Source organism: Antechinus flavipes, chromosome 3 (genome assembly GCF_016432865.1).
Source record: "Antechinus flavipes isolate AdamAnt ecotype Samford, QLD, Australia chromosome 3, AdamAnt_v2, whole genome shotgun sequence".
In the NCBI taxonomy this organism is placed as follows: Eukaryota; Metazoa; Chordata; class Mammalia; order Dasyuromorphia; family Dasyuridae; genus Antechinus; species Antechinus flavipes.
Genome location: NC_067400.1, coordinates 314064852 through 314092638, shown reverse-complemented (window position 1 = coordinate 314092638; position 27787 = coordinate 314064852). Strand labels below are relative to the sequence as shown.

The 27787-nt window shown below is 35.1% G+C and overlaps 1 protein-coding gene across 1 annotated transcript; it reads right to left on the bottom strand.

Annotated features, from left to right (window-relative positions):
• POGLUT1 (protein O-glucosyltransferase 1) lies at positions 1-27579 on the bottom strand. The gene is made up of 11 exons (XM_051985337.1): positions 25756-27579; positions 24399-24489; positions 22551-22694; positions 14058-14193; positions 12338-12459; positions 10082-10141; positions 7700-7799; positions 3907-3965; positions 2379-2546; positions 1094-1150; positions 1-390 (listed from the first exon to the last, which is right to left on the bottom strand). Exons 1-11 carry the CDS (start codon positions 25835-25837, stop codon positions 234-236), a joined length of 1176 nt encoding a protein of 391 aa, XP_051841297.1. The 5' UTR covers positions 25838-27579; the 3' UTR covers positions 1-233.
• Positions 27580-27787: the final 208 nt, after the last annotated feature.

Below are 27787 nucleotides of genomic sequence, written 5' to 3'. Positions count from 1 at the left end.
TGTTTTCTAAATATATGTTTTATTGTTGTGTGACTCTGCAAGTTTGGATCTTTCTAATCTCTTATTATAGAAAGATAAGGGAGACCAGTTATTTGGTCAGAATTAGATGACAGTCTTATAAGACACAAGTTAGCACAGACAAGTATAATTTCATTCAAATGAATGAGATACTCTGCATCTTATCACAAAGATATCTAAATGCAGTCGCTCTTCCATGAGGATCACAGTAGTTCTTAAAGTTCTGTTTTCAAAGGTTTAGGGGAAATTTTGCTATAGTCTTTCTTTTTCTTCACTTTGTAGGACAAGGTTTTGGAATATTCAGTCAACAAAATCTTCCAGTAACAGGAAATGTCATCCATCTTCAAATGGTTGATGATAAATTGTCGCCCCCTATAGGAAAAAGTGATAGGAATGATAAGTCAATCATTAATGAAAATTGTGAATACTAATATATCTAGATAGACGTATTTGTAAAGAGATTTTTTAAAAATGTTTTCTAAAAATCTGTTGTTTTTTTTTGTTGTTTTTAAAGAAATAGAACACTCTTCATTCTTCTTTCAAAACCACAAGATACATCCCTTGAATGGAGGTAAATCCTTTCATGACATGCCCGTGATAAAATTAAGACATTTTATCTAGAGTAGGGATTTTTAACCTGTTATATGAACAGATTTCAGGGGGTCCATAAACTTGTATATAAAAAAATTAAAATTATTTCTTAATTTTCACTAACCTTTAATTGCAACTTAGCTTTTCCTTCGATTATAAATGTAGGCAACAAACCTTATTTTATAGGCTCCATCATTGTGTCAAAGGGTACATGACACACACAAAAAGATTAGCTACCCTTAATATAAAGCATACTGGAAATAATAAGGAAGTAGTAAGCAAAGCAAATTAAGAAGAATCTATTAAGCACTTACTATATGTTCCTAGCAATGCTAAGTGTTGAGAATACAAATACAAGGAAAAAGAAAGATGATCCCTGCCTTCAAGAAGCATACATTCTAATCAGGGAAGATGAAAAACATAAGGGAATTGAAAAACTAGGAGGAGGGTAGGAAATATAAAGAAATTTGGAAATAAAACTTACCTCTCAGCAATCTCATGGGCTAGATCATCATTTTCTTTCACAAACTGTAGGAGTTCCCTAAAATGAAAAGAACTATCTAAGACTATACCAAACATGGATGACATAAAATTGCTCTAATGGAAGACAGGGATATCACAGATAAATAAAAGTCACAAACAGCACAAATAGGTCACAAAAACTTATGAGATCAGGTACTCTGCTTAAAGCAGGGATAATGTTTATCAAAGGTCATGAACAAATTAAAAGCTACTTAATTCAGGGTAGCTCTGAATTTCTTCCAAAAGAAATATAAAATATTCAATTTACCTGTGCTGAATTAAAAAAAACCATGACATTTCAAAGTTCACTACTCAATACAATTAAACAACAATGTAATTTTCTGTTATAATAAGGCAGAGAAAAGAAAAAGCAAAATGGGGTAAAGCTGAGAGGTTGAAAAGAAAAGATCAGAACACTGAAGAGAGACATAAGAGGAGAAACAAGGAAGGCTAACTAAAAGAGCCAGCGAATATTGAAGTAAATTCTTTTATACCTTTCAGTTGGGCTGGTATCATAGTATTCACCTTAATATCTGAAATTCTTATTGAAGACCACTTTGAATCTTCCTTTACACACCAGGGAATCATTAGTCTTTTTAATTTTTCACAACTTACTTTTGCAAATCTTTTTTTCCATGGAATTCTAAAGCTACTATATACATATGAAGGAATAATTTAGAGATTTTTAAAAATTTAATTTAAACCTTTTGCAAGCTGCATCTTAAAGTCTTTTTGATCATTTAAGATACATCAGATTGGTGTATGTTTACTCTCAAGAAATTAGGGCTGGCCTATTTCACAATTCAAATGAATCTCTATTAGACTAAAATGTGCTCCTCTTGTATACAAGTTCTTTGAGAATAAAGAGTGTTTCTTATTTACCTCTGAATGTTCTTTAGCATTTAATACAGTACATTTAACAGACATAATAGATATCTAGTGACTGATGAATAATAACAAATCAGCCAGCATTCTTTCTGTGATCGCTACTTTTTTTTCTAAACCAAATCTAGTTTGGGGTCCAATTAATGTAGAAGATAAATATTTTATACATACATGCACACACACATGTGTGTATATATGCACACACAATATGTGTGTACATATATCTATGTTTGTGTGTATGAATCTCAAATTTTGGCTTAAAAGAGCTAAAATAAAAATTTCCATTAAAATAAAAGCCTTTCAAAAATAAAAGGGAGAGGTAAAATCATTAGCAGTAAATTGACATAATAGCAGCTCCATACCTGACATTGGATAGATCTGTATTGACTGGGATATAGTGAACCCATGGTTTTAGCTGTGCATAGAAGAATTCTTGCCATTCGTCACCTACATGGAAGACTAGTGAGCCACACAGAAAAAGGTGTTTGAACCGGAAACTTGCAGCTACACCCCGAAAATTAAAAAGGTATCTGAAAAAGAGAAAGATACTAAGTATTTCTGGCCACAAATGGCACCTTTTTAAAATTATTTGTCTGTTTCTTCTTTTCTCCCATTGATGATGTCTTTCTATTTTTCTTCTCCTCTTTCTAAATTCTGCTACAGTCTCCCTTATTCCCTTTAAGTAATTTACAACGGCCACAAACATTTTTCTGTTTCCATAAATGATCAGGGCCCAATTTTAAAAATAGTCTGATGAAGAAATTAAAGCCATTTCTAGTCATATAAAAAAAGCTCTAAATCACTTTTGATTAGAAAAATGCAAATTAAGAAAACTCTGAAGTACTACTATATCCCTCTCAGACTGGTTAAGACACAGGAAATGATAATGACGAACTATGTTATCAGGAAAAACTGGGACACTAATACATTGTTGGTAGAACTGTGAATGGATCTAATCATTCTGGAGAGCAATTTGGAACTGTGCTGAAAGGGCTATCAAATTGTGCATACCCTTTGATCTAGGAGTGTCTCTACTGGGCCTGTATCCCAAAGAGATATTAAAGGAGGAAAAGGGACCCACATGTGCAGAAATATTTGTAGCTCTTTTTTGTAGGGGCAAGGAACTGGAAACTCAGTTGGAGAATGGCTGAATAAGTTATGATATATGAATGTTATGGAATATTATTGTTCTATAAGAAACAATCAGCAGAGTGATTTCAGAGAGGCCTGGAGAGACTTACGTGAACTGATGCTAAGTGAAGTGAATAGAACCAAGAAAACATTGTATATAGCAACAAGATTGTGTGATGATCAACTCTGATGGACTTGGCTCTTTTCAACAGTGATTCAGGCCAATTTCAACAGACTTGTGAAGGAGAGAGCCATCTACATTCAGAAAGAGGACTATGAGGAATGAATCTGGATTACAACATGGTATTTTCAACTTTTTTGTTGCTGTTTGCTTGATTTTTTTTTCCTTTCTAATTTTTTTTCCCTTTTTATTCTCATTTTTCTTGTGCAGCATGATAAATGTGGAAATATATATAGTGGAATTGTGCATGTTTAACCTATATTGGATTACTTGCTATCTAGGAGAGGAGCTGGGGGGAAACTTGGAATACAAGGTTTTTTCAAGAGTGAATGTGTTTTAAAAATAAAAACTATTATTAAATTTTTTTTAAAAGGAAAAAAAATTATCTAAGCAAATGTTTGCTTGAATTGTGATCCAAAGGAGTTTTTGCATAATTATCAATAAAGATCTCCATCACCTTTATTCTATTTTTGTTCTTAAATTCCAATTAGGTATTGAGTATTAAAACTGACTCACTAAGAGTTAATGATTAAATTGATTGGAGGAAAAGAGAAATAAATATCTAACTTAAGTCTTACTTGTATTTGCAGTGATCCACAAGTGCGACTTCCTTAGCAGGTGGTTTTCCAAGAGTATCCTTTAAATAAGAAGAAAATTTTTAAAAATTAATTTTATGTAATTCATTTTTAAATAATTTCTGCTGAAAAGCTTTGGAATGGAAGTTCAAGAGTACATGACCTATACTTTTTCAATTTTTTGACTCACAAAGACTACTGTGAAATCATAGCACAGGGAGTTACAATTTAAAGACATCAAAAAATGAATGGAAAATGGATGAAATTATATAGCAGTAGAAATAATCCACAAGGGAATAATGTATACTTAATTACTTAATTTATTTAATTACAAAATCAATGTCATAAAGGTGATGCTCTGCCCAGAGTCTAGAGTAGAGAGTCTAAAAGTAAAATATTTCCAATGATTGTTAACACAAGACTGTTGAAGAAAAGAAAGTGCCTTGATTCTGGATAACTGGTATCAATTCTTTTGATGAAATATCTCTAAAATGGAGGCTAATTCATTACTTACCTAGTTATCCTAACTCAATGGAAATAATCCTTATTCTTAATTTAAAAAAAAAAAAAGACTGTATTCATATACAGAGCTTTAAGATTTACAAAGATCTTTCTCCATGACAACTCTTGAGAAGTAGAAAATGAGGTAGGGAGGTAGGTAAGGCAGGAAGTAGTATCACCATTTTACAAATGAAGAAACATTGCAGAGAAATTACTTATTCATACTAGATAAGGGACAGGGAGAGAAATCAAAACCAAGTCTTTCTGATTTTTTTTAAACTGAGGTCCACAGACAGATTTCAGGGGTTATGTGAATTTGGATTGGGAAGAAAAATAAATCTGTAACTCAGTATAATGTTTCCTTTGTAATTCTATATATTTTTTGCATTTAAAAACATGAATCTGAGGAGTCAGGCTGCACTAGACTACTAAAGAAGTCAATGACTCAAAAAAAAGTGAGAATCACAGACTAGAGCTAGTGCTGTTGCTATTAAATGAGCTGCCTTAACAACATCTAACTCCCTTTGCTTAAGAAACAACCATATCAATCTTTATAATTTGGAATCTGGAGTGGATTTATTTAACCAGAGGAAGGGACTTGCATGGATTACTGTTATTGATTCTCTTACTATATATTTCTTCCATTACAAATTAGTAATTCTGTTTTACTTAAGTTTTAAGAAGCTGATTATACCTAAAAGTCTGATTACCTCTCGGTGTGTGAACTTCAAAACTAAATCATGAAATTTATAGACCCTTAAAATAAAAAGAGTTCATCAAACAGCTTCCATAAACCATCCTCCATTCTTCATCCCTTCCTCCTTCTCTCCCTCCCTCCCTTCCTCCCCCTCTCTCTGTCTCTTTCTCTCTCTCTCCCCCTTTCTTTCCTTCTTCTGTTCCTTTTCCTCCTTCTCCTCCTCTCAAACTTTACTGGTACCTTACATTTTTACATCAAAATTATTTCTGAAAAAGAAAAAAAAATCTTTCCAGCTCCTCCAAACTGAATCAATTCTTGTAACAAGGAAAAACAACTAAGTAACAACCACTTGATAAAGGGATTGTCTCTGATATATTCATTCTTTCCTCATAGTTAACTTCCTCTTTGCCATGAGGAGAAACATGTTTCTTCATTTGTTCTCCAGGACCATCACTAGTTACTAATTTCCCAAAGTCTAGCTTCCTTTCAGATATTCTTTTATTTAAATTGTTGTAGTCATCAAGCACATTTTTTAAGTTCTTTTTTCTCAATTCATTTAAAGTTTCCTATGTTTCTCTGAATTCTTTATATTCATAATTTATGATACGATAATATTCTATTACATTTACATAATTTAGTTTTTCTTTAGTAAGTCTCCAATCAATAGATATCCACTTTGTTTCTGTTTCTTTGTTATCAGAAATTGAGCTTCTATGAATATTTTGAAATATATTGGAGCTTTGTTTCTGTCTTTGACTTCTTTGGGCTATATGTTCAATAGCAAAATCTCCGAGTTAAAGAATATGGATTTTTTAAAAAACTTTTTTAGCATAATTCCAAGTTGATATCTGTAAAGTTTCAACCAATTTCTAGCCCCATAATCAATGTGTTAGTATACCAGTATCTCCAAAGAACTGATTGTTCCTGATTTTTGCCATCTTTGCTAATCTAAAGAGTCTGGCATCATAGAATCATAGATCTAGAGATGGAAAGGACCTCAGAAGTCATTTGATCCAACCACATTTTACACATGAGGAAACAAAGTCTAAGGGAAGTTTGTAACCTCCAAGTTGTTTTGTTTTTCTTATGAGTAATGACTTGTAGTGTGTTTTCAAAAGATCATTTTAAGTTTCTAATTATTCTGAAAAGCTATTTCATTGTACTGGGGAATGGCTTTTAAGGTCTTATATGTTTGTGTTAATTCTATACTTATGCTGACTGGATATTAGAGATTTGTCATCTATATTTGATGTAAATATTTTTGCCATTCTCAAGTTCCCTTTTTATTCTTTCTATAGTTTTATTTATGCAAAAGCTTTTTAATTTCATGTACTTATAATTGCCTACTTTGGTTAAGAATTTTAGAGGGAGAAAGATACCTTCTCTCTCATTCTCTTTTATTTTTTAATAATGTGACTTTTTATATTCACATTATATTAGAGTGGAAGTTTGGCATACTGGATAGAATGGTGACCCTGCAGTCAATGGATGTGAGTTCAAGTCCTATCTCCCCAGCTGAATGATCCTGGACAATTTATTTTAACTCTTTCAACTTTAGTTTCCTCATCTGTCAAATGAGGATAACAGCACCTACTTCACAGATTACTGTGAAGATCAAAAGAGATAATACAGGTAAGTGCTTTGTAAGCCTTAAAAGAGCCCTGTCCATTAGCACTTTAATTACTCAGGGTGGTATGTCCACTGAAAGCTTATTGTGATAATATCATATTGCATGCTGATCAAATCTAAATTCTGTCAAACTGCCTTATACCATCCACATCTTTCTAACTAAGGGAACTTCTCTCTGATTTATGTCCCCAGCTTTATCAAATAATGAGCTATTGTTTTCAAATAATTCTGTTTCTTGCTTATACAATTTGTATGCTAATTTACTTTTTTTAACCAGTACTAAACAATTTTGATAAATAGGCCTTTATAATACAAATTGAACTCTGGTAATACAATGTTCCCTTATATTTGCATTTTTTGTCATTATTTCCCTTTAGATTCTAAATCTTTTATTCCTTCAAATGAGAGTGACATGTAAAAAGAAAAAAATTTAACTATAGTTAAACTATTTAAGCTACATATACATATAAAACTATAGTTACTTTGTTGGTGATTTGCATGTTTTATCATTGGGTTATCTGGAATCTTGGTTGGTCACTGCATTGATTAGATTTCCTAAGTCTTTCAAAATTATTGTTGTTTTTTATAATAGTTTTATTATTGTATTCTGTTATTGTGCTCAATCCACTCATGACACTGATTCATATAAGTCTTTCCAAATTTCAAAAGATTACATTTACCTGTCATATTCTGGTCAGTATCTTTCCAAGGAATTAGAAAGTTGTCTGGCAGGTGGTATCAACATCATTTTGGCAAATGAAGGCATATAAGGACACATACTTTCTTTCCATAATAAAAACTACCAGGAATAATGCTGACTTAGCTTGCAGTGTTAACTAAAAAGTGGTCTCTTTATTAGCAATTACTAACATATTAAGTGGTCTCCCTCTTCACCCCACCACCCAAAGTAAATCTGGCTTGGAATTCTATGTATTAAACATCTACTGTACAAAATCTGTCAATAATTACTTTTTCAGATTTCCAGGCCTGATTTTTAGTGTACTCTGCATCAACGAGTCCTGGATTTTCCCGAGATAGAAGAATTAAGGGATCTCGCTCTGGACTTGTCCTATAAAAGAAACAGATCATGTAAAGTCCTTTGAAGTTCTCCAAAATGACTACTAGAAAATAATAAAAAATAACATGACATTTACATAGCATTTTAAAAAAGCTTTTATGTATATATAAATGAAAATGATAACATCTATTTCACAAGGTTATTGTGAGCATCAAATAATATATCAAATAATTGCAAACCTTAAAGAGCTATATATTAACTATTAGCATTAATAAGATAATTACTCATTATTTTATTTGAGCCTCCTACAACCCTTCAAGAGAGGTTCCTGTTAATTTTCTCACATAGTCACCACCCAAGTTTAGGCCCAGATAACCCCTTGCCCAGATTAATGTATTATAACAGTCTCTTAACCGATGTCCTTTCCCTCAAGTCTCTCCCTTCATCAATCCATTCTCCATAAAGCTCAGTGATTTTTCTAAAGCAGAGATTTGATGATGTTACCAATCCACTCAATAAATTCCAATGGCTCTCTAGTTATTATGACTTATATGCTTCATTTTTATCTCAACTTATTAATTTATTATTTTTTGCATAAACTGGCATCAGCACAATAACATATTTTGTAAATATATACACATTTTTAATAGTAGCTAATAGTAGCTAACATTTATATGGTGCTTTAAGATCTGCAAAGTGCTTTGCAAATATAATTTCATTTGGTCCTCAAGACAACCTGGGAAGTACATGCAATTATTACACCTATTTTACAAGTGAGGAAACTGAGGCAAGCAGTGGTTTATTGATTTGTCGTGGATCACACAGCTAATATCTGTTTGAAACGGATCCAGTGCTCTATTCACTGTGTCACCTAGCTGTGTGTGTTGGGGTAGGAGTGGAATTGGGATAAGGAGAGTTCTCAAAAATTTTTTAGTGATCAAAAAAATTTAGAGATCAGGGATTATGGCATTCCTATAGCTAATAACAACTCTATCAAAAAACAAAAACAAAAAAGAAAATTAAGTTAGTCAAGAATCACTATTTCTCAAGGCAAACGCTCACAAAACATTATTAATATGTTCTATGATTCTGACTAGAATTAAAATCCAGTTTCAATGGCCTGTAGTCTGAAGATTGAAAAAATCAGGATGTTTTATCTTTAAAGTACTGTACCTTCTAACTCTCCTATTTGCTTGATAATAGCATGTGAAATGGCTAGCAGAATGATGTAAGAGAAGATATTTCATGGAGATGACTTTGTTCTTTTATTATGGTAAAATGTTAAGGAATATCTGTAATAAAATGAGAACTATTTTATGTGTAAGAGCATCTATCACATAATCATATACCCTTTTCCTTTCCTGCTTTAAAACCAATGAAGATGTGAAAGATCATATCCTGTATATGCAAACCCTGTAAACTAATAGGGATCAGCTTCAAATTAATTTTTACAAAAAATGCCAACGTGTTCAGGAGCTAAAATGATAGGTCAGGTCACCTTTTTAAATTTTAGTTTCCTCTGCTTTAAATGATGGGGTAAGACTAGATATTTTCTAGATTTTCTGCCAGTTCTAACATTCTCTTTTTTTGTTTTGTTTTATTTTGTTTTTTTGTTTATTTCTGACTGGGTTTGAATTTACCTTGGATTTATAATGCTTTGTGTTAGAACCCTTACAAAGTGATGTCAGTTGCCTAATTTAGCATGGTACTTAGCAAATTCTCTAGCTCACTAATGTATTTAAATACTCATTGGAGTTCACACTTTGGGGAGATTCACAAGTCAGTATTCAGTATGAGATTCACAAGTCAGAAACCCACAATCCCACTCTCTCAGAGGAGGAGTCAACCTTTGGGTTCACACCTTTAAGAGCTCATATATAAAGAAGCTCTTAGAGCTTCAGTCAGTCAGTCAGTCAGTTGAAAAGATTGAGACGGGAGTGTCAGTTGGAGATTGAGAAGCCACAAGTTGGAGTTGAGCTACAGGCAGAAGCTGGAAGAGCTAAAAGACAAGCTGCAAGAGCTCTTGGAACCAAGGAGGGAGAGAGGCCTCTAAGAAAGCTAGCCGGGCCCAAGGAAAGAGATAGGACTTGGAAGGAGAAAATAAACGTTTGGATTTTATCAGCTGGCTGTATTTGAAGTGATTATTACTCTGAACTGAAACTACGGTTGCTTTCAGAAAACCTCCCCAAGAAACCTGCTCCCTGAGAGAACCATTATATATTATAAAAAGAAGAGAACTACCCCTATGGATATTTTTTATTTCTTCTTTGAAGCTATATTATTACTTCATGATATTACTTGAGACTCTCAAAGATGTCAACAAGCATACTCACCTAGATCCTCTAAAGTATCCTCTTGATACTTTCTTTTCCCATGGCCACTTCTCTGCAGACCTAAAATACAGACATATTGGTCAGATATAGCCATGTCACTCCTCTGACAAAAACCCTTCAATGGCACTATTGAGTAATATGAGAATCTCTTACTCCAGCATTCAAAGTCCCCCATAATCTAGGACCATCCTATCTTTCCAGCTTTATCTCATATTATTCTGCTATATATATATATACACACATACACACTATGCTATAATAAAGCTAAACTATTTGTCTTCCTCACCATACACACCCTATACATTTCCATTTATAGGCCTTATCTGGGAATTCTCTATTTCTCTTTACTGATGAATTAAAAACTTTTGGTGATTATACATCTCTAAAATTATAAAGCAATTAAGAAATGATGAACAGAATGATTTTCAAAAAATCTGACAAGATTTATAGGAACTGAAGCAAAGTGAAGTGAGCAGTGGCAAGGGAAGATCATACTCAATAACAGCAATATTTTAACAGTGAGCAACTGTAAAAGACTTAGCTAATCTGATCAAGACAATGATTCAAGATAATTCCAAAAGATCCATGATAAAAAATGCTAACTACCTCCCAAAAGAGAACAGATGAACTGAGTGCAGACTGAAGCTTGTTTTTTAAACTTTATTTTTCTTGGGGGTTTTTGTGTCTTCTCTTTTGCAATGTGGCTAATATGGAAACATGGTTTACATGACCTCATATGTCTAATCAAAGTTATATTGCTTGCCTTTTCAATGGATGAGGGATAGGAAGGAGAAAGTGAATTTGAAACTCAAAAATTTTTAATTTAATGTTAATTTTTATATGTAAACAGGAACTATTTAACAAAATAAAATTTAAAATGAATTTTAAATATACAAAGCAGTTGATGAGAAAAGATACTTTGACAAAATGAGATTCTTTATGCAAGTTTTTAGTAACATTGCAAATAATAAAAATTACAAAACAAATAATGTCTTAAAAACATAAAGAGCTCATGAAAGGGATCACATGCTTCTGGAAAGAAATAGTCAATACTATCAAACACTTGAGTTAGTTAAGGAAGATGAAGAATAAAAAAGATCATTGGATATGGTATCAATAGGAGGTCACTGATGATTTCAGAGTAGTTTCAATAGACAGAAATTAGACAATAGACAGAAATAGTAAAGTCAGAATTCCATTTTCAAGAGAGAAAAAAAAGGAGAAAGAAAATCTCAATATTTAAATGAAAACAGTGACTATAGATAACTTTTTCATAAAGTTTCATAGCAAAGAAGGGAAGAAAAATCAGACAGTAACTGGAAGGGATAAAAAAAATGCAAGAGAAGGTTCTTTTAGATTTGTTCGGTTTTTTTTTTTTTTTTTTTTTTTTTTTTGGAATTGAAAAGACTTGAACAAGGAGTAGGAGGCAAGGCCCTTGTCTTATTTAATATTTAATGTATTTCTTCTAGTACTTTTCATATTCTTTATACACTTCATTGTTCTGGAAACAACTGATTAAACAATATTTATTGAATTAAAATGAATACAGGGTCATCAATAAATATGTTGAATCATTCTTACTTTACTGAGTTTCCAAAAAGTAACATTAACCTATTTCTGCTTCACAAAATATCTATAGTTTTTCCATCTTAAAAGTAACTTTTTCACCTTTCTCGGAAAAGGTAGTAATTTGAGAATGTGGTGTAAGAACATAATAAACAATTACTACACTGTAAGAATAAATAAGAGGAATTCACCTGGGGAAGGGTGGAATGAAATGATACAGGCAAAGAAAGCAGAGCCAAAAGAACAATGTCCATACTGACTGCAACAATGTAAATACTCAGCCTAAAGAGGCAACAAAATTATGATCAAAAACAACTGTCAATGTTACTACTGCACTGTCAAAGTTAAAGGTCATATTATTACTGGGAATAATTGAAAAACTTTCATGCAATATACTTCATAAGAAGCTTACGGGGAATGTTTGCTGTGTTGAGACAAAATCTATTTACAAGTTAACAAAAGCAGATAAATGAAAATGCTATAAACTTCATTTTTACTCTAAAGTATGGCCAAACATGCAATACATGCCCATAGACTAAACTGGCATTTTGATATAATGGCAAAATACAGTAGAAACCTGTCAGATTACATGATAACTTCTTTCTAAATTTTTCACTTTCATCTTCTTATCTACAAGTTCTGCAAAGGAAACAAATATAAGAGGGAAAATACACCTCCTGAAAATCTTACCTTGCAAGATCTTCTCTTAAAAGATCCCATCGCCCAAGACCCGTAGGATAAATTGGCCAAACAGCAGGTCCCCCTTCCCAAAATGTCCATGCAGGATACATGATATCATGGTACTCAGAAGTCTTCAACAGAAACATAAAAATCACTCTAAAACGATCTTGGGATGAAGTGACAAGAAACCAACTATAGTCATTTTCACAAGTTTCCCAACAAGATCTTCATTTTTTCGAGTTTTCCTTTGTTCCAGAAATTTTGTTCCCCGCTTTGTAATGTCTAGAAATAAAATGGCAAAGCTGGCTATGGATGAATTTAAATTACTGCTGTTTTCTAAGGGAAAGATGAGCATAACACTACTGAGTTTTCAATTCAAGAAAATATTTCACCAATGTATTCAGTAGAGACTCTCAGTATAGGAGGGACCTCAGGGACTATCAGTTTCATTTATGATATTTAGTATCTTCTTTCTCTGAAAACTTGCTTTAAAGTCCTTCACACATATTTATGTAACATAACATGTACATAAACAACATGTAAGCTCCTTGAGGCCAGGAATTATGTTATATATACTACTTTTTATACTTCCCACTTCCTGAGTGCTCAATACATACTTGTTGACTAATTTAACAAATCAAAACCTACATAAATTTGGATAGAATAAAGTAGGATGCTTTAAATAAGGGTCAGCTAGCTGGTGCAATGGCTAGAATGCAAGGGCTAAAGTCAGGAAGATTCATATTCTTGAGTTCAAATGTGGCCTTAGACACTTCCTAGCTATGTGACCCTGGGCAAGTCAATTAATCCTGCTTGCCTTGGTTTCTTCATCTGTAAAATAAGACAGAGAAGGAAATGGCAAATCATTCCAGTGCCTTTGCCAAGAAAACTGCTGTAGGGATGATGAAGAGTCATCTAACTCTACTAACAACTAACTAAACAACAAAAACAAAGGCTATCCCACATCTTTTTCAGGAAGATCTAGGTATCCTCCCACTTACTAAACTTACTTTAGAGGAACCTTTCCAAAGGGTTGAAACTATGAAAAGGTGCACTAGAATCAGATAATAGAGCACTTAAGGCTAATTACCTATTTGAATAAGAGACAATGACTCTATTGGCATATGTTGGGGAAAATGGCTCTTCTCACTGTTTGGTGCTTACTCAAGGTTTGGCCTTAAGGTAATTATGGGCAAGGATTAGAGGGTGGGGTGAGACAAGCCAGAGTCACTTGGTGGGGCAGGACAGAAGGAGAAAGGTGGAGATTCTGGACTCCAGAATCTAGAAGAGATCTTTGGCAAAACTCCTAGCAGTTTGCCGGCTTCTCCCCCTAAAGACCAAGGACTTTTACTTATCCTGACTCTGGCTGATCCTGAGGCCTCCAAAGAGCTAGCCCGGATTTAACACCTCTCTTATTGAAGACATTCAACTTGCCCACTTCTCATGTGCAAATGGAAAAAAAAAATTCTTTACAACTGGCACACACAATCCACTCAATTCCTATCATATACCTATAGCGATTGAATAATATGAAAATTATATTCATATGGTAAAAATCCTCTTTCTACTTCATGTTCTAGAGAACGCAAGGAAACACTGCAAATTGTAGGTGGGTAAAAAAATGAAAGAATTAGTTCTGATGCTTTTTGTTATATCATAGTAAGAGTAATCTTAAAGCACATCATATATGTGACCATCAGCTTTCAAAAGATGGGTTCCTTTTTCTCACCTTGCTGAAGGAGAAGACTGGAATGGTAGGTTCCATCCACTTAGGAACCTGAGGATAATCCCGTACATTGATCACCATCTCCATGTCAGGAAGGTGGTTAATAACTTCCAAAATGAAGTGTTCCACACCACTACACCTGCCAAGCATAAATATCACAAATTCACCATAGCAACACTTTTTCCAAGGCAGAAGTGGTATCCCTATTAGCCTCTCAAGGAAAAACAAAATCATGTTTATATTACTCAGCTTCTGGGAAACAGAAGGTTAATATTCAGGAAGCGGGATCTATTCCACTTTATACAATTATGCATGTTATCTATTTGGGCATTAGCTGCTCAGGTTGCTGAATAATTGTTCACACTGGTTCCCTTATTACAAGTTTTCCTGGACAAATACTGATCCTTTGCCTCCACTTTGGCACTTCTCCCCATTTGGTTTTCTTGTAGTCTACCATTTTCAGGGAGTCTTCAATAAGTACCATTCATATATGCACAAGTAGTAGAGGTAAGGCAGGAAAGACTAGATTCTAGTCCTGTTCTTCGACCATCTCTTATCATCTTTATCAAATCATTTAACTTCTCTGAGACTCAATTTTTTTACCTGTAAAATGAAGGGATTGGATTTGATTATCTCTATGGTTCCTTATAGTTCAAACTATATTCCAACTCTGACCCTTATTAGCCATATGATCCTGGGCAAGTCAATTAACCATTCTAAACCCCATTAACAAAATGGGAAAATCTGTACTCTGTGCTATACAAAGTTGTGAGGAAAGTACCCTGTATACCTTAATGGGTCAATGAAATGGGAATTATTGTTACTATGATTAGATTTGAAATCTAAGTTGTTACTGTTATACCTTATCCAAAGATTTGGCTTCTAGAAGCTGAATTATAATTCCACTATTTTAACCTCAAAATTATGACACTCAAAGTAGTCTTCTATCCCTCAGACTAGTTTCAATAACATCTACAGACCATTTCCACACTCAAATTCCATTACATGTAATCTGAATACAAAAACAATATTAAAATCAATTTATGAGTCAATCCATTATCATAAATATTATCATAGGTACCATGTTTAGATTTCCTTAGAGATTTCTTAGTTTTAAAAATGTAGCTATACCAGTCATTCAAAAACCACTGACCTAGCACTTATTATTTGTAAAGCATATGCCATGAAGTAAAGCGTTGAATGGGATTGATTGGATGAAGTATTTCTCAACATTGAGTCATATATCCCTGTTTCCAAAACTGAGACCTTGGGAAAGTCATTTACTCTCTGGAAGAATGAACTTTGAACCTGAGATATAAGAAGTTGCAGGAAGTGAGATGACCTTTGGGAGACAGCCAGCATTAGTGATCATTGGTCAGGATGATCATTGGTCAAGGATGGTTACATCCTATTAGTCTATCCAATGAGAAGGCTCAAGTCTTTTGCTTTTAAAAATAAATCAGAATAAGTCGGATAAGTCGGAAGCAGGTCAGGTTCCAAGTGCACATCGCAGGAGCATGAGATGTCTCCTGGGAGTATGTCTGGGCCTCTCCCTGCAGGGATTAAATAAATGTTTTCTCTTTGTATCTGATGATGTCTCTGATTAGTTAACAGGATTGGTAAAGGGGTCTTGCACCTGACCTGTGCCACACAAGAGTAAATAAAAATAGCGAAAATAAAATGCCCTTGTGAAGATAGATTTAGCATGCACCTCTTTCATCCTCTTCTCTGTCTGTTCTCCTATTCTCAACCATGCATCCTAGCATTATACCAGGATAGAATGTTTGAAAGGAAGGTTACAAAGCTTATGAACAACTCACAGCTACATTATAGAAGCAGGGTCAAAACAGTGTAGAACACATTATTTTTGATTTGAGGTCCTTCAAAGAGTCCCTTGTGCTGTTGCCTCTTTGAAATTCAGTTCCTTGAGTATTAGTTTAATTTTTTTTTTTTTTGCAAAATCTCTTGTCCCACTGATAAACAAAATCTCTCTGCTCATCTCTGAAATTCTGAATGGATATTTTAGTTCCCATCATGTCCTGGATTATAAAATCTCAGTAGTTTATATGATTACAATTTCTGAGACCTAAATAAGTTGTTTTAAGATGAAAATTCACCTTAAGGCAGTCTTTGAGAGGTTAACCCACCTATTTCAAAATCACAGAGATTTTATTTAGAATTTTAAAATGTGATGTTACAGGTTTATTTATATTGTCTCTAATTATATAAGATGCTTTACAAATCTCAAAATGCTATTTAAATGCTAGTTATTATTATTATTATTATTATCCCAGCGCCAGAACCTCTCTTCTGCACAGATCTGATCTCTTTCAAAATTTTTGTGTGGTTCTATTTACCTAAAGTTCAATTTTTGTAGCCAGTCAACAAAACCTACTAAGTATCTACTATATGCTAAGTCCTGTGCTAGACACAGAAGATACAAATACAAAAAACAGCTCTCAAAGAGAGAAATACATATTCACAAAAAAGTATATATAGAATGTACACAAAATAAATATACAGTGATGGAGGAGGGCAAGGGAGACTAATAACTGGGAAAATCAGAAAGGTCTCTTAAAGACTTATAGTTTTGGACTTTACCCAAAAGAGAACTAGAGGTTCCAAGAAATGGAATTAAAAAGAAAGACACTGCAGGCATGAAAGGCAATGAAGAAATATCATCAAATTGCAATGGCAAATAGTATGGTTTGGCTGAAGCACGGAATAGATAAGCCTTTTTTCTCTGAAGTTTAATTCAAATTCTATCTTCCAGACTATGAAGATTAAGCAATGTAAAACAAATATGATTGTATTTTATCCTAAGGACAATAAAACACTGACATTTCTTGACTAAGGAAATAATGCATTCAGAGTTGAATTTTAAGAATATTACTTTGGTTTCTGTATGAAGGAGGGATCAGAGAGAAAAGACTAGATACTGAAAGACAAATTAAGAGACTTCTGTGATAGTTCACACAGAAGGACCTAGAGTAGAAGCAGGGATTGGTGAAAGGAATGTTGTAGAGGCCTTGACAATTGATGAAATTTGGGAGGGTACAGAGTAAGAGTCAGAGAGATTGAAGAGTCAGATATATGCTTTCTCTTTTGAGGGAAAATAACTGAGGCTAAGTGTCTTACCCAGGGTCACATAGTTAATAAGCGCCTAAAGCAAGATTTGAACTGAGCTCCTCTTGACTCGAGGGTACATGGCCTATCTATTTTACCATCTAAATGCCCCCAGTTATATACTTTCTCTTCTTTTTTAGACCCTAAAAGGGATTATTCTTTTATTTTATTAAAGCTTTTTATTTACAAAACATATGCATAGGTAATTTCTCTTTTTTTTTTTTTTTATACTTTTTATTTATAAAACATATGCATAGGTAATTTCTCTTTTTTCTTTTTTTATACTTTTTATTTATAAAACATATGCATGGGTAATTTCTCTTTTTTTCTTTCTTTTTTAAAAACTTTTTTTTATTATAACTTTTTATTTATGAAACATATGCATGGGTAATTTTTCAACATTGACCCTTACAAAGCCTTCTGTTCCAAATTTTCCTCTCTTTCTTTCCACCCCCTCCCTTAGATGGCAGGTAGTCCAATACATGTTAAATATGTTAAAATATATGTTAAATCCAATATATGTATACATATTTATACAGTTATCTTGCTGTACAAGAAAAATTAGATCAAGAAGGAAAAAAAACTGAGAAAGAAAAAAAAATGCAGGCAAACAACAACAGAAAGAATGAGAATGCTATATTGTGGTTCACACTTAGTTCCCAAGGTCTTCTTTGTAGGTTGTAGATGGCTCTCTTCAGCCTAGCTATATACTTTCTATTATTTTCTTTCTACAACTCTCTAAGGCAAGATGGTGTTGCAATGAATACAGCTGAGCCTGGAGTCAAAAACACCTGAGATCAAATATGGCTTCAGATGATTATTAGCTGTGTGACCCTTGGCAAGGCACTTAACCTCTGACTCAGTTTACTCATTTGCTAAATGAAGATAATAACAGCATCTACTTTACGGGGTAGTTATAAGAATAAAATGAGATATTTGTATGGTATTGTGCATAGCACCAGGCACACAAAAGGCACTTAATAAATTCCTGTTTCTTTCCTTCCTGTCTCAGTTTCTTCATGTACTAAATGGGGATAATAATAGCATCTACTTTATAGGGTAATTGTGAAGATAAAATGAGATATTTGTAAAGTCTTTCACACACTGCCTGGTACATAGAAGGCACTTAATAAATGCTTATTTCCTTCCCTCCATCAATTGGGGACTGGGATATTTTATAAAGAGATTTATAAATTTTAAAGTACTTATATAAATGCAAGTCAGTATTACTATTATTATTATTAATGCCTTCTTTCTATTGATTATCTCCTTTTTATAATGTATATTGCTTATGTGCACACAGTAGGTCTGCATGTAGTCTTCCCCACTGGGATTGTGAACTCCTTAAGGGTAGAGATTGCTTTTCCCCAGGACTTAGCACAATACCTTACACAAAGTAAATGATTAATAAATGTTTCTTGACTCACCAGACTTGCCAAAGGTCACACTTAGCGAACCAAGGACAGAATCAGTACTAGAATTCAGATTTTCAGGCTCCTAATCTGGTTTTTTTTTTCCCTCTAAGGCTAATGTCAAATTTCAGCTTCACCATGAAGTATTCCTACTGCCCCTGATCAATAATGATCTTTTCTCCTCAGGTCTCAAAAATCCTTAGTTTGGTGTTTCTTTTATACATATAAGACAATATCAAACATTCTGAATTCCCTGTATCTTTGGGCCCTTCTACTAAATTACAAACTCTGTGGAAAGGCCAGACCTAAGGAACAATATAAACAAAGGCATAGTTTTTCGTGAGATAATGAAAGCTTGAGATGTGTCTATGATATGCTGAGTAATTTAGTTTGGTTGGATCAGAGAACATGCTGACAGGAGGACTATGGAATAAGACTGGAAAAGAAGAACAGATGGGGCCAGACTGTAGAAAGGCTCTTATCCTTTTCCTCAGCTACCAATTTATATCAGTAAAAATATTTTCAAATAAAGTATTTTCAAGTATTGTAACAGGGACTTTGCTAAAGAATCTTTTACCTACTCATGAAGCAAAAACTTTTGCTCCCTTGTGAAGAGTTCTACAATTCCTTGAAATGGACCAAATGTATTAAATGCAACCATTCTCTGGACCTTATTTGTACATCCTTATATTTGTTTCTGGTGTTTGAAGTAAAATCCCCTTCTTCCTGGGAATTTATTTTATACAAAACTGCAATTTTTTGCTCCAAAATTTTAAAAATATTATTGCTATCTTTTAAAAAACATAACCTTTATTTCAAATATATCTTTCTCCAATCAGGTGTGGTTGTGAATACCTTCAGTGGCCTGTTCCTGATGATATTAAGACTGGTAAATCACTTGAGCTTGGGAGATATGAGCTTCAGTAGGGCTAAAGTTGACTGGATGTTCACATCAAATCTATTATCATTTTGGGACAGTTTAGAAATCATGGCAAGAGGAAAAGGGGGAGGCATAAGGCTGCCTAAGAAAGGATGAACCAGTCAAGGTCAGAAATAGCATACCAAAGCCTTCACCATGATCAGAAGTGGGACCGGGCCTATGAATGACTGTTGTAACTCTTATCTGAGATGAAAAAGGAAGATCCATTTTCAAAATACACATTAGCCCTCTTCCCCCTCCCCCATACATATTATATATATATATGCATATGTATGTAGGTATATGTACAATATATAAAATATATATGTACAAATGTGTATGTATATACATATATATAAAATATCCAGCATAACATATTTAACCTATATCAGAATACTTGCTGTCCTGGAGAGGGGGGAGATAAAGAAAGGAGGGAAAAAATTTGGAACACGATGTCTTACAAAATTGAGTACTGAAAACTATTTTTACATTCTTCCTTTCAGGCCCAGCTCAGGTGCCACCTCCTCTATAAAACTTTCCCCTCTACATACAGTTAAAATGGTTTCTTCCTTCTTGGATTTTCTATTCTCATTCTGATTGATCTATCCTTTACATTTAATGCATTTTATCTTGAATTACACTTACTTCTGTATCTGTCAACCATCCTATTAGAAGTGTATGCTCATTTGGAACTATGCTCAACAAATTATCAAACTGATGAGCAGAACCAGGGGATCATTATACACGGCAACAACAAGACTACACAACGATCAATTCTGACGGATGTGGCTCTCTTTTGAATCATCTTTATGAGATGATTCAAACCAGTGCCAACTGTTTGACTCATCTACATCCAGAGAGAGGACTGCAGGAACTGAGTTTGGACCACAACATAGCGTTCTCACTCTTTCTGTTGTTGTTTGCTTGCATTTTGTTTTCTTTCTGAAGTTTTTTTTTCCCTTCTTGATCATTTTTTCTTGTGCAGCAAGGTAAGTGTATAAATATGTATACATTACATATATTGGATTTAACATATACTTAAACATATTTTTAAAAAATAATTATAACTTTATATTGACAGAACCCATGCCTGGGTAATTTTTTACAACATTATCCCTTGCACTCACTTCTGTTCTGACTTTTCCCATCTCTCCCTCCACCCCCTCCCCCAGATGGCAAGCAGTCCTATACATGTTAAATATGTCACAGTATATCCTAGATACAATATATGTGTGGAGAACTTAACAGTTTTCTTGTTGCACAGGGAGAATTGGATTCAGAAGGTAAAAATAACTCGGGAAGAAAAACAAAAATGCAAACAGTTTACATTCATTTTCCAGTGTTCTTTCTTTGGGTGTAGCTGCTTCTGTCCATCATTGATCAACTGAAACTGCATTAGATCTTCTCTTTGTCGAAGAAATCCACTTCCATCAGAATACATCCTCTTAGAGTATAGTTGTTGAAGTATATAATGATTTCCTGGTTCTGCTCATTTCACTAAGCAATAGTTCATGTAAGTCTCTCCAAGCCTCTCTGTATTCATCCTGCTGGTCATTTCTTACAGAACAATAATATTCCATAACATTCATATACCACAATTTACCCAGCCATTCTCCAATTGATGGGCATCCATTCATTTTCCAGTTTCTAGCCACTACAAAAAGGCTGCCACAAACATTTTGGCACATACAGGTCCCTTTTCCTTCTTTAGTATCTCTTTGGGGTATAAGCCCAGTAGTAGCACTGCTGGATCAAAGGGTATGCACAGTTTGATAACTTTTGGGGCATAATTCCAGATTGCTCTCCAGAATGGTTGGATTCGTTTATAACTCCACAAACAATGCATGCATCTGTGTCCCAGTTTTCCCACATCCCCTCCAACATTCATCATTATTTTTTCCTGTCATCTTAGCCAATCTGACAGGTGTGCAGTGGTATCTCAGAGTTGTCTTAATTTGAATTTCTCTGATCAATAGTGATTTGGAACATTCTTTCATAGAAGTGGAAATAGTTTCAATTTCATCACCTGAAAATTGTCTGTTCATATCCTTTGACATACTTTTAACATATTTAACATGTATTGGACTACCTGCCATCTAGGGGAGGGGGTAGGGGGAAGGAGGAGAAAAGTTGGAACAGAAGGTTTTGCAAGGGTCAATGCTGAAAAATTACCCATGCATATGCTTTGTAAATAAAAAGCTTTAATTAAAAATTAAAAAAAAATACATGTTCCTTGAAGACAAAGGCTTGTTCATCTCTGTATCCCCAATGAATTATTCAAAGCAGATGTCTAAAAACCACATTATTGACATGAAAAGGAGAATAAGGTGGAGATATTTTCTGATACTGCATCATATTGTGGACATGAGAGTAAGTGCCTGAAGGGTATATTAGGAGAATATAAATTCTGGCAGGTCCTTCCAAGCTGGAAATGTTTGTTTGTATATAGACAGTGATTGGTTAGATGTCTGTCATACGATCTGAGGACCAACCTAAGTCCTAGACTTCTACCACCAAAAAAATCTTGAAAACATGGGAAAAGCTGCATTATACATCAGGGGACCAATGACATCACAAGATGCTAAAAGACTTAAGCTGAGGAAGAATAAAGAATAAATTGGAAAGAAAAGGAAACTAGCCAAAGGAATGATCTGTGTGATCTGAAACTCTGTGTTCTAACTCTGGCTCTGCCTGTTGAGTGGCCAGAAATAAATAATTTAATTTCTCTGTGCCTGTTTCCTTATCCCCCAAAATAGGAATCACATATCACTTAGGTTACAGAGTTGTCATGTGGATTAAATGAGATTATTTATTCTTTTATCATTTAAGCAAGTATGGAGCTTCTACTGTGTGCCAGGCGCTATGATTTGATAAAGTGTTAAATCAAAGGAAATGCTTTGTAACCACAAATACTATAATAATTATTTATAGAATCAGTGAAAGATGAGGATAGGTCCCAGAAATGAGGCTTAGCTATAATAAAATGTGTATGTATAACAATGCCAGAAGATAGAAAAATAAATTCTATATGTCTCTTACCTTGCAGGGAACATGCAATCATGTTCTCTGTATAATTCATTCTTGATAATCTGATAGTGCGTCCCTAGTTTCCGGTTAACCACATTGGCCATCACCTCTTTGGAAATGCCTCCTTGGAAGGGGGCCAGATCTTTCTCCATGACCCTGAAAAAGAATGAAAATCACTAATGAGGATAAACTAAGGGAAGACACCACTTTGTCTTCTCCTTCTTTTAATACTGCTGTCATGTGGTAAGAGTAGGGATGGCAAGTGGACAGCTCATATATTCCATTGATCTTTCAGGAGAAAGGCCCTCTAATACACAGGATACATCCAATGGGGAACTTTTGCACATGAACAGAAATAGCATAGGATGAGCAGCATGAATAGGCTACAACTGGCGCTGTTAGAGGAAAAGTGAGATCAGAAACTTTTTGTGCAGTTAGAATTAGAGAGTATAACGAGGAAGGGAAGAAGGCATAAAACCTATGTTTTGGATGTATATAATCTTTCTGTTATTAAGGTAAGGGTTTTTAACTTAGGGTTGGTGAATTTTTGAAATATATTTTGATAAGTGCAATTCAATAAAATTGTTCTCTGTTGTAATAGTATGTATTTTGTTTTCTGCATTTAAAACCATAATTCTGAGAAGAGATATTACAAAAAAGAGTAGACCCCCAAACTAAGGGCAGTTAGATGATAAATATCCCTTTAATGCCACATACAAATAAAAAGCAAATCCGTTCATGTTCCCCAACCCACTCCTTCACCCATTCTATTATGTGCCTCCCTATCTTATAGCCTTCTAGACTCAGCTCAAGTCCTACCTTCTCCATGAAACTTTTCTTAAGATCTCATAGCCAGAGATTATCCCTCCCTCCTGAGAGCCACTGAAATGAAGTACAACATTTAGATATAGAGGGATGAAAGTTTTCTATGTTTATGAAGAGATAATTTAGCTTTAGAAAATTAATTGTAACACAGGAGATATCATTTAATCCAGTGCCTGAAAATCCTTTGATATTTAAAAATCTTATTTTTGTCCTTTTAAAGATTAAGCTGACCCATTCCATAATATCTAAAGAGTATGCTTATTAAGAGACAGTTTCTTTTTTTTTCCCCGAATTTTCCCCTTCTAGCCTTCTTCTTCCCACTTTCACTCTCCCCAAAATCTACTATTAAGAACAAGTTGGGTCTTTGCAGAGAAGAATCTATAGAAAATTAAAAAAAAAAAACTCACTAGAAAAAATAGTTAAGAAATAAAGAGTAATACACTGGTCACAGCTCTCACCAGATTTTAAGAGACTGAATTCTGAATGATAAGATTATAGTAACTTAGAAGAAAATTATTTTCTGTACTCTATCTGAAAAGGTGATGACATTGCAATCTTTTTTGTTTTAAAACTTTTTGGAAGATACTTGCTTAAGACTGGATAAATGATGTTATGTGTCCAAATACTCTACTACTGAGTATTAAGTTCTAGATTCAAAGAATTTGGATTTAGTCAGAAGATCTGGATTTAAATACGGATTCTGCCACTTACTAGTTATGTCACCTTGGGCAAATGATTTAAACCTTTGGGCCTAGGTTTCCACTTCTGAAAAAGGGGGTTAAAACAGATCTTTCTAAGGTCCATTCTAATAGTAAACACCAACGGAAAATAAGACACTCATTTCCAGGACTTCTCTAGCACCTTATTAAAATTTGTCTGAAAAGACATTTCTAATTTTCATTTATGAGTTCTAAATCTGTACAGAAATTAGGCTCATAACAAATGTATGATTAATTCATTAAACACCACAATTAATATTTAGGCAAGGAGCAAAATCTGTCAGGAAATAAACAGTTTCATTGAAAGAAAACTCACCCAAGGTGGCAACTGCAGTTTCCTTTTGAACATGACTGGTAGTTCTCTACAGATTTGTTAATTTGGTCTATAAATTCTTTCCACTTTGGACCTAAAGCAGGAAAATCAAAGATAGATAATACTACTAATAATAATGATAGCTAACAATTATGTAGTGCTTGCAAAGTGTTTTTACATAAGCTATCTCATGTTCATAACCACTCTGAGAGGTAGTTCATTTTAGGGATAAGAAAGGAAGTGATTTGCCTAAATCTTATAGCTAGTTAGAGGTAGGATTGATCCCAAGTCCAGCACTGAGGTCCACTGCCCATTTACCACCGTATTAACTAAAACAAGGGCACAGAAATGAGGGATAGCCAAAACATGTAGGACTGAGATTCTAGGAGCAGAGGTTCACATCCCATCTCTTATACGCGTGACCCTGGACAAAACATTTAACTTTCTTCATACTCCATTTTCTTATCTGTAAAATGAAAGCCTTGAACTATAATCTTTTCTCCTAAGATTCACTAGTGCTGCTCATCATTTCTCTCAGCAATTCACTAACTCTCAATGTCTCAGTAAAAAACAAAACACACACACACACACACACACACACACACACACACACACACACACACACACAACTCCCCATCAAACTCTTCCATTCTGGTTGTCCCAGTGAATCACACAACCACCTAAATTTAATCTGATTCCCACCAGCCTTTAACATTTCTTTACTTTGGGATCCCGTTCCCAGAATCCTTTTTAAGAAAAACATTCAAGCCTCTGGGATGCTAGGGCCAACGAGCTCAGCTTAGCCCAGGCAGATTCACGTCCCAGGAGGACACAGCAGCAACGCCACAGGCATATCAAGTCCCGGGGTAACTCATCCGCTCGTTTCTCCCCTTGGAGACCTGTTCCGTGGACTGTCCCGCTCACAGCCACTAGACCACACAGCCACATTTCACACCGAGTCCGCTGCCTCCTGCGCCGCTCGGGTCGTACTCATTCTATCTAGGGAAGTGTTCGCGGAATCAGGCTGCCCGAAGGCCTGGGAGGAGATAGGCGCTCCGTCCCGCGCTGCCGCGGCTTGCCGTGACACTTGGACTATATCCCTCTCTGTTGGGGAACAGTTTACTAAGAGGGGACTTCAGGTGACTTCAGACGATCCTTCCTAGCTCTAATGATCGGTGACACTAGGATTGTACGGCCGCCCCGGCTCCAACCTGGCTCCTTGCCCCACAGCGCCCAGCTCCAGCCCGGTGCAGATGTAGAAGCGGAAAACAGCTGGAGTCTTCTCTCCTCCTCCCGATCCCAGCTAGGCAAGCTTAGCCACCTCTAAACGGCGAGCGCTGAGCTTCTCCGAGACGCTCACCTGAATCTTTCCGTCTGCCCTGAGTCGCCGGGAGGAGTAGCAGCAACCACAGCAGCAGCCGCGAAGGCGGCCGCGGCGCCATCGGGGAAAACCCCGAGCTGCTCCCGCAGCCCAGACGGAAGCCCAGCCCCGCACAAAGATGGCGGCGGCGGAGGCAGGCTCACGTGGGACTGCGCTGGGCTCGCACAAAGATAGGGGCCCAGAGGGCTTTGGGGGAGCCCCGAGATTATGCACTGGCGGAGGACCGTTTGTCTGCTGGATTTGGACCTCTCCCACCCATCTCCATCTTCCGGGTGACCGTGCACGTCCTGCGGCTTCTTCAGTGGCTCGTGGGGTAATTTAGACAAGATTCCACCCAGACGTAACTCATGAACCGGGTACGTCTGGTCTTCCTCATCCCATCCCTCCTCCTGTGAATAGGATCTGACTAGGCTGTGGCTGGCCAGGAAACAAAAGACGCGGGAGACCTAGGCTTTGACAAAGCCGGGTAGAACGGGCACATATAGCTTCCCTCTAGCCATCTCTAACTACCTCCCCTTGCTGCTGTGGTATGCCTGAATCCACATATGCATACCTATATTCTCTACCTTAAGAGTTATCCTGGAACCTTCCTTCTGCATCTTTTATTAAGCACTTACGATGTAACAACCACTGTTCTAGGTAATTGGGATACGAAGACAAAAATCAAAGTATGACTTCGAGTAGTTTACATATTGTCAGGAAGAAACGTGCATATATAAATGAATGGATGAATAAATACATACATAAAGTAAAAACAAGGTAATTTTGGCAAATATGAGGCAAATAAAATAATCTAATGACAATGGGTAGAGTGTTGGGTCTGGAGACAGGAAGACACTTTTTAATTTCAAATCAGGCCTTAGAGTAGTATCTAAGTTTAGTCTTATTTGCCTTAGTTTGTCATCAGTAAAATGAGCTGGAGAAGGAAATGGCAAACTACTTAAGTATCCAAGAAAATCCCAAATGAAGTCACACATAGTAGTACAGGACTGAACAGCAGCAATCTTTTTTTCCTTCTTTTTTCATAGTTTAAGTTTTGCAAATGGTATCTCATTTGATCCTCACAGGAGACCTGGGAAGTAGCTTCTATTAGCCTCATTTTCCTGAGGCAGACAGTAGTTAAGTGACTTGCCCAAGATCATACAACTGCTAAATGTCTGAGGTTTGAGCTGAATCTGGTTCTTCCTGAGTCCAAGTTTAGCCTTCTATTCATTGTATCATGTAGCTTCTCCTGCAGGTGAGGGAGAGAATGGTTCACAGAAGACTTCACTAAGTAGTAGTATTTGAGCTGTGTTTCAAAGGAAGGCAGGGAATCTAGGGAGGTGGAGCTAAGGAAGAAATAACATCTCAAGCCTGGGGTATATGGGGTACACACAAAAGGGATGCACTTAGCAAATCCTATACTTAGAAAAATCCTGTACTTAAAAAAGTGTCTAGACTCTGTGTTAAGCATAGGGCAGTTAGCTTGAATAGGCTAGAACTAGATTGTGAAGGACTTTGAAAAGTAAAGGAGAGTGGATTTTGTCCAAGAGAGAATAGAGGTGTCTCTGAACTTTTTAAAGAGGCATGTGACATAATCAGGCTTTTACTTTAATTTAGTACTGTCACTTTGGCCACTGAACAAGCTCAATTAGGGTTTTTGTTTTTTTTTCCCTAGTAGTTTAGGTTAAAGGTCCTGAAGCTTTGAATTAGGGTGGTTGTAGTTTCCTCATGCTAGTCAAATATATTCCATTACCTTGAGGATTATCTGTCATTTTAATTGCTCTGAAATCATGCTTTCTATGATCCATAAACATAAAGCATGACAAAGAATTCTGGTGATAAAGATATAGGCTTTAGCAATGATAAATAGTTTGGGATTACTGAAAGGACTATGCAATTTCACAAATGTAACTGATTTTAATTTTTCTCCTACTTTAAAGGTCAGGATCCTTAATCACCTGTGGTGGTAATTTAAAAATAAATGTATTGATGATAAATTTAGTGAGCTAGTGCATGCCACCAACATTTA

Bases quoted from the DNA above. Each gene is read 5' to 3' on its own strand.
- POGLUT1 (XM_051985337.1), bottom strand. From the start codon at position 25,837: ATGGCGCCGCGGCCGCCTTCGCGGCTGCTGCTGTGGTTGCTGCTACTC. The intron at 24,490-25,755 runs GTGAGCGTCTCG...TTCCTGCTTTAG, and splicing joins GGGCAGACGGAAAGATTCAG to GTCCAAAGTGGAAAGAATTT. The intron at 3,966-7,699 runs GTAATTATTGAC...TCTTATTTAAAG, and splicing joins AGGCCTGGAAATCTGAAAAA to GATACTCTTGGAAAACCACC.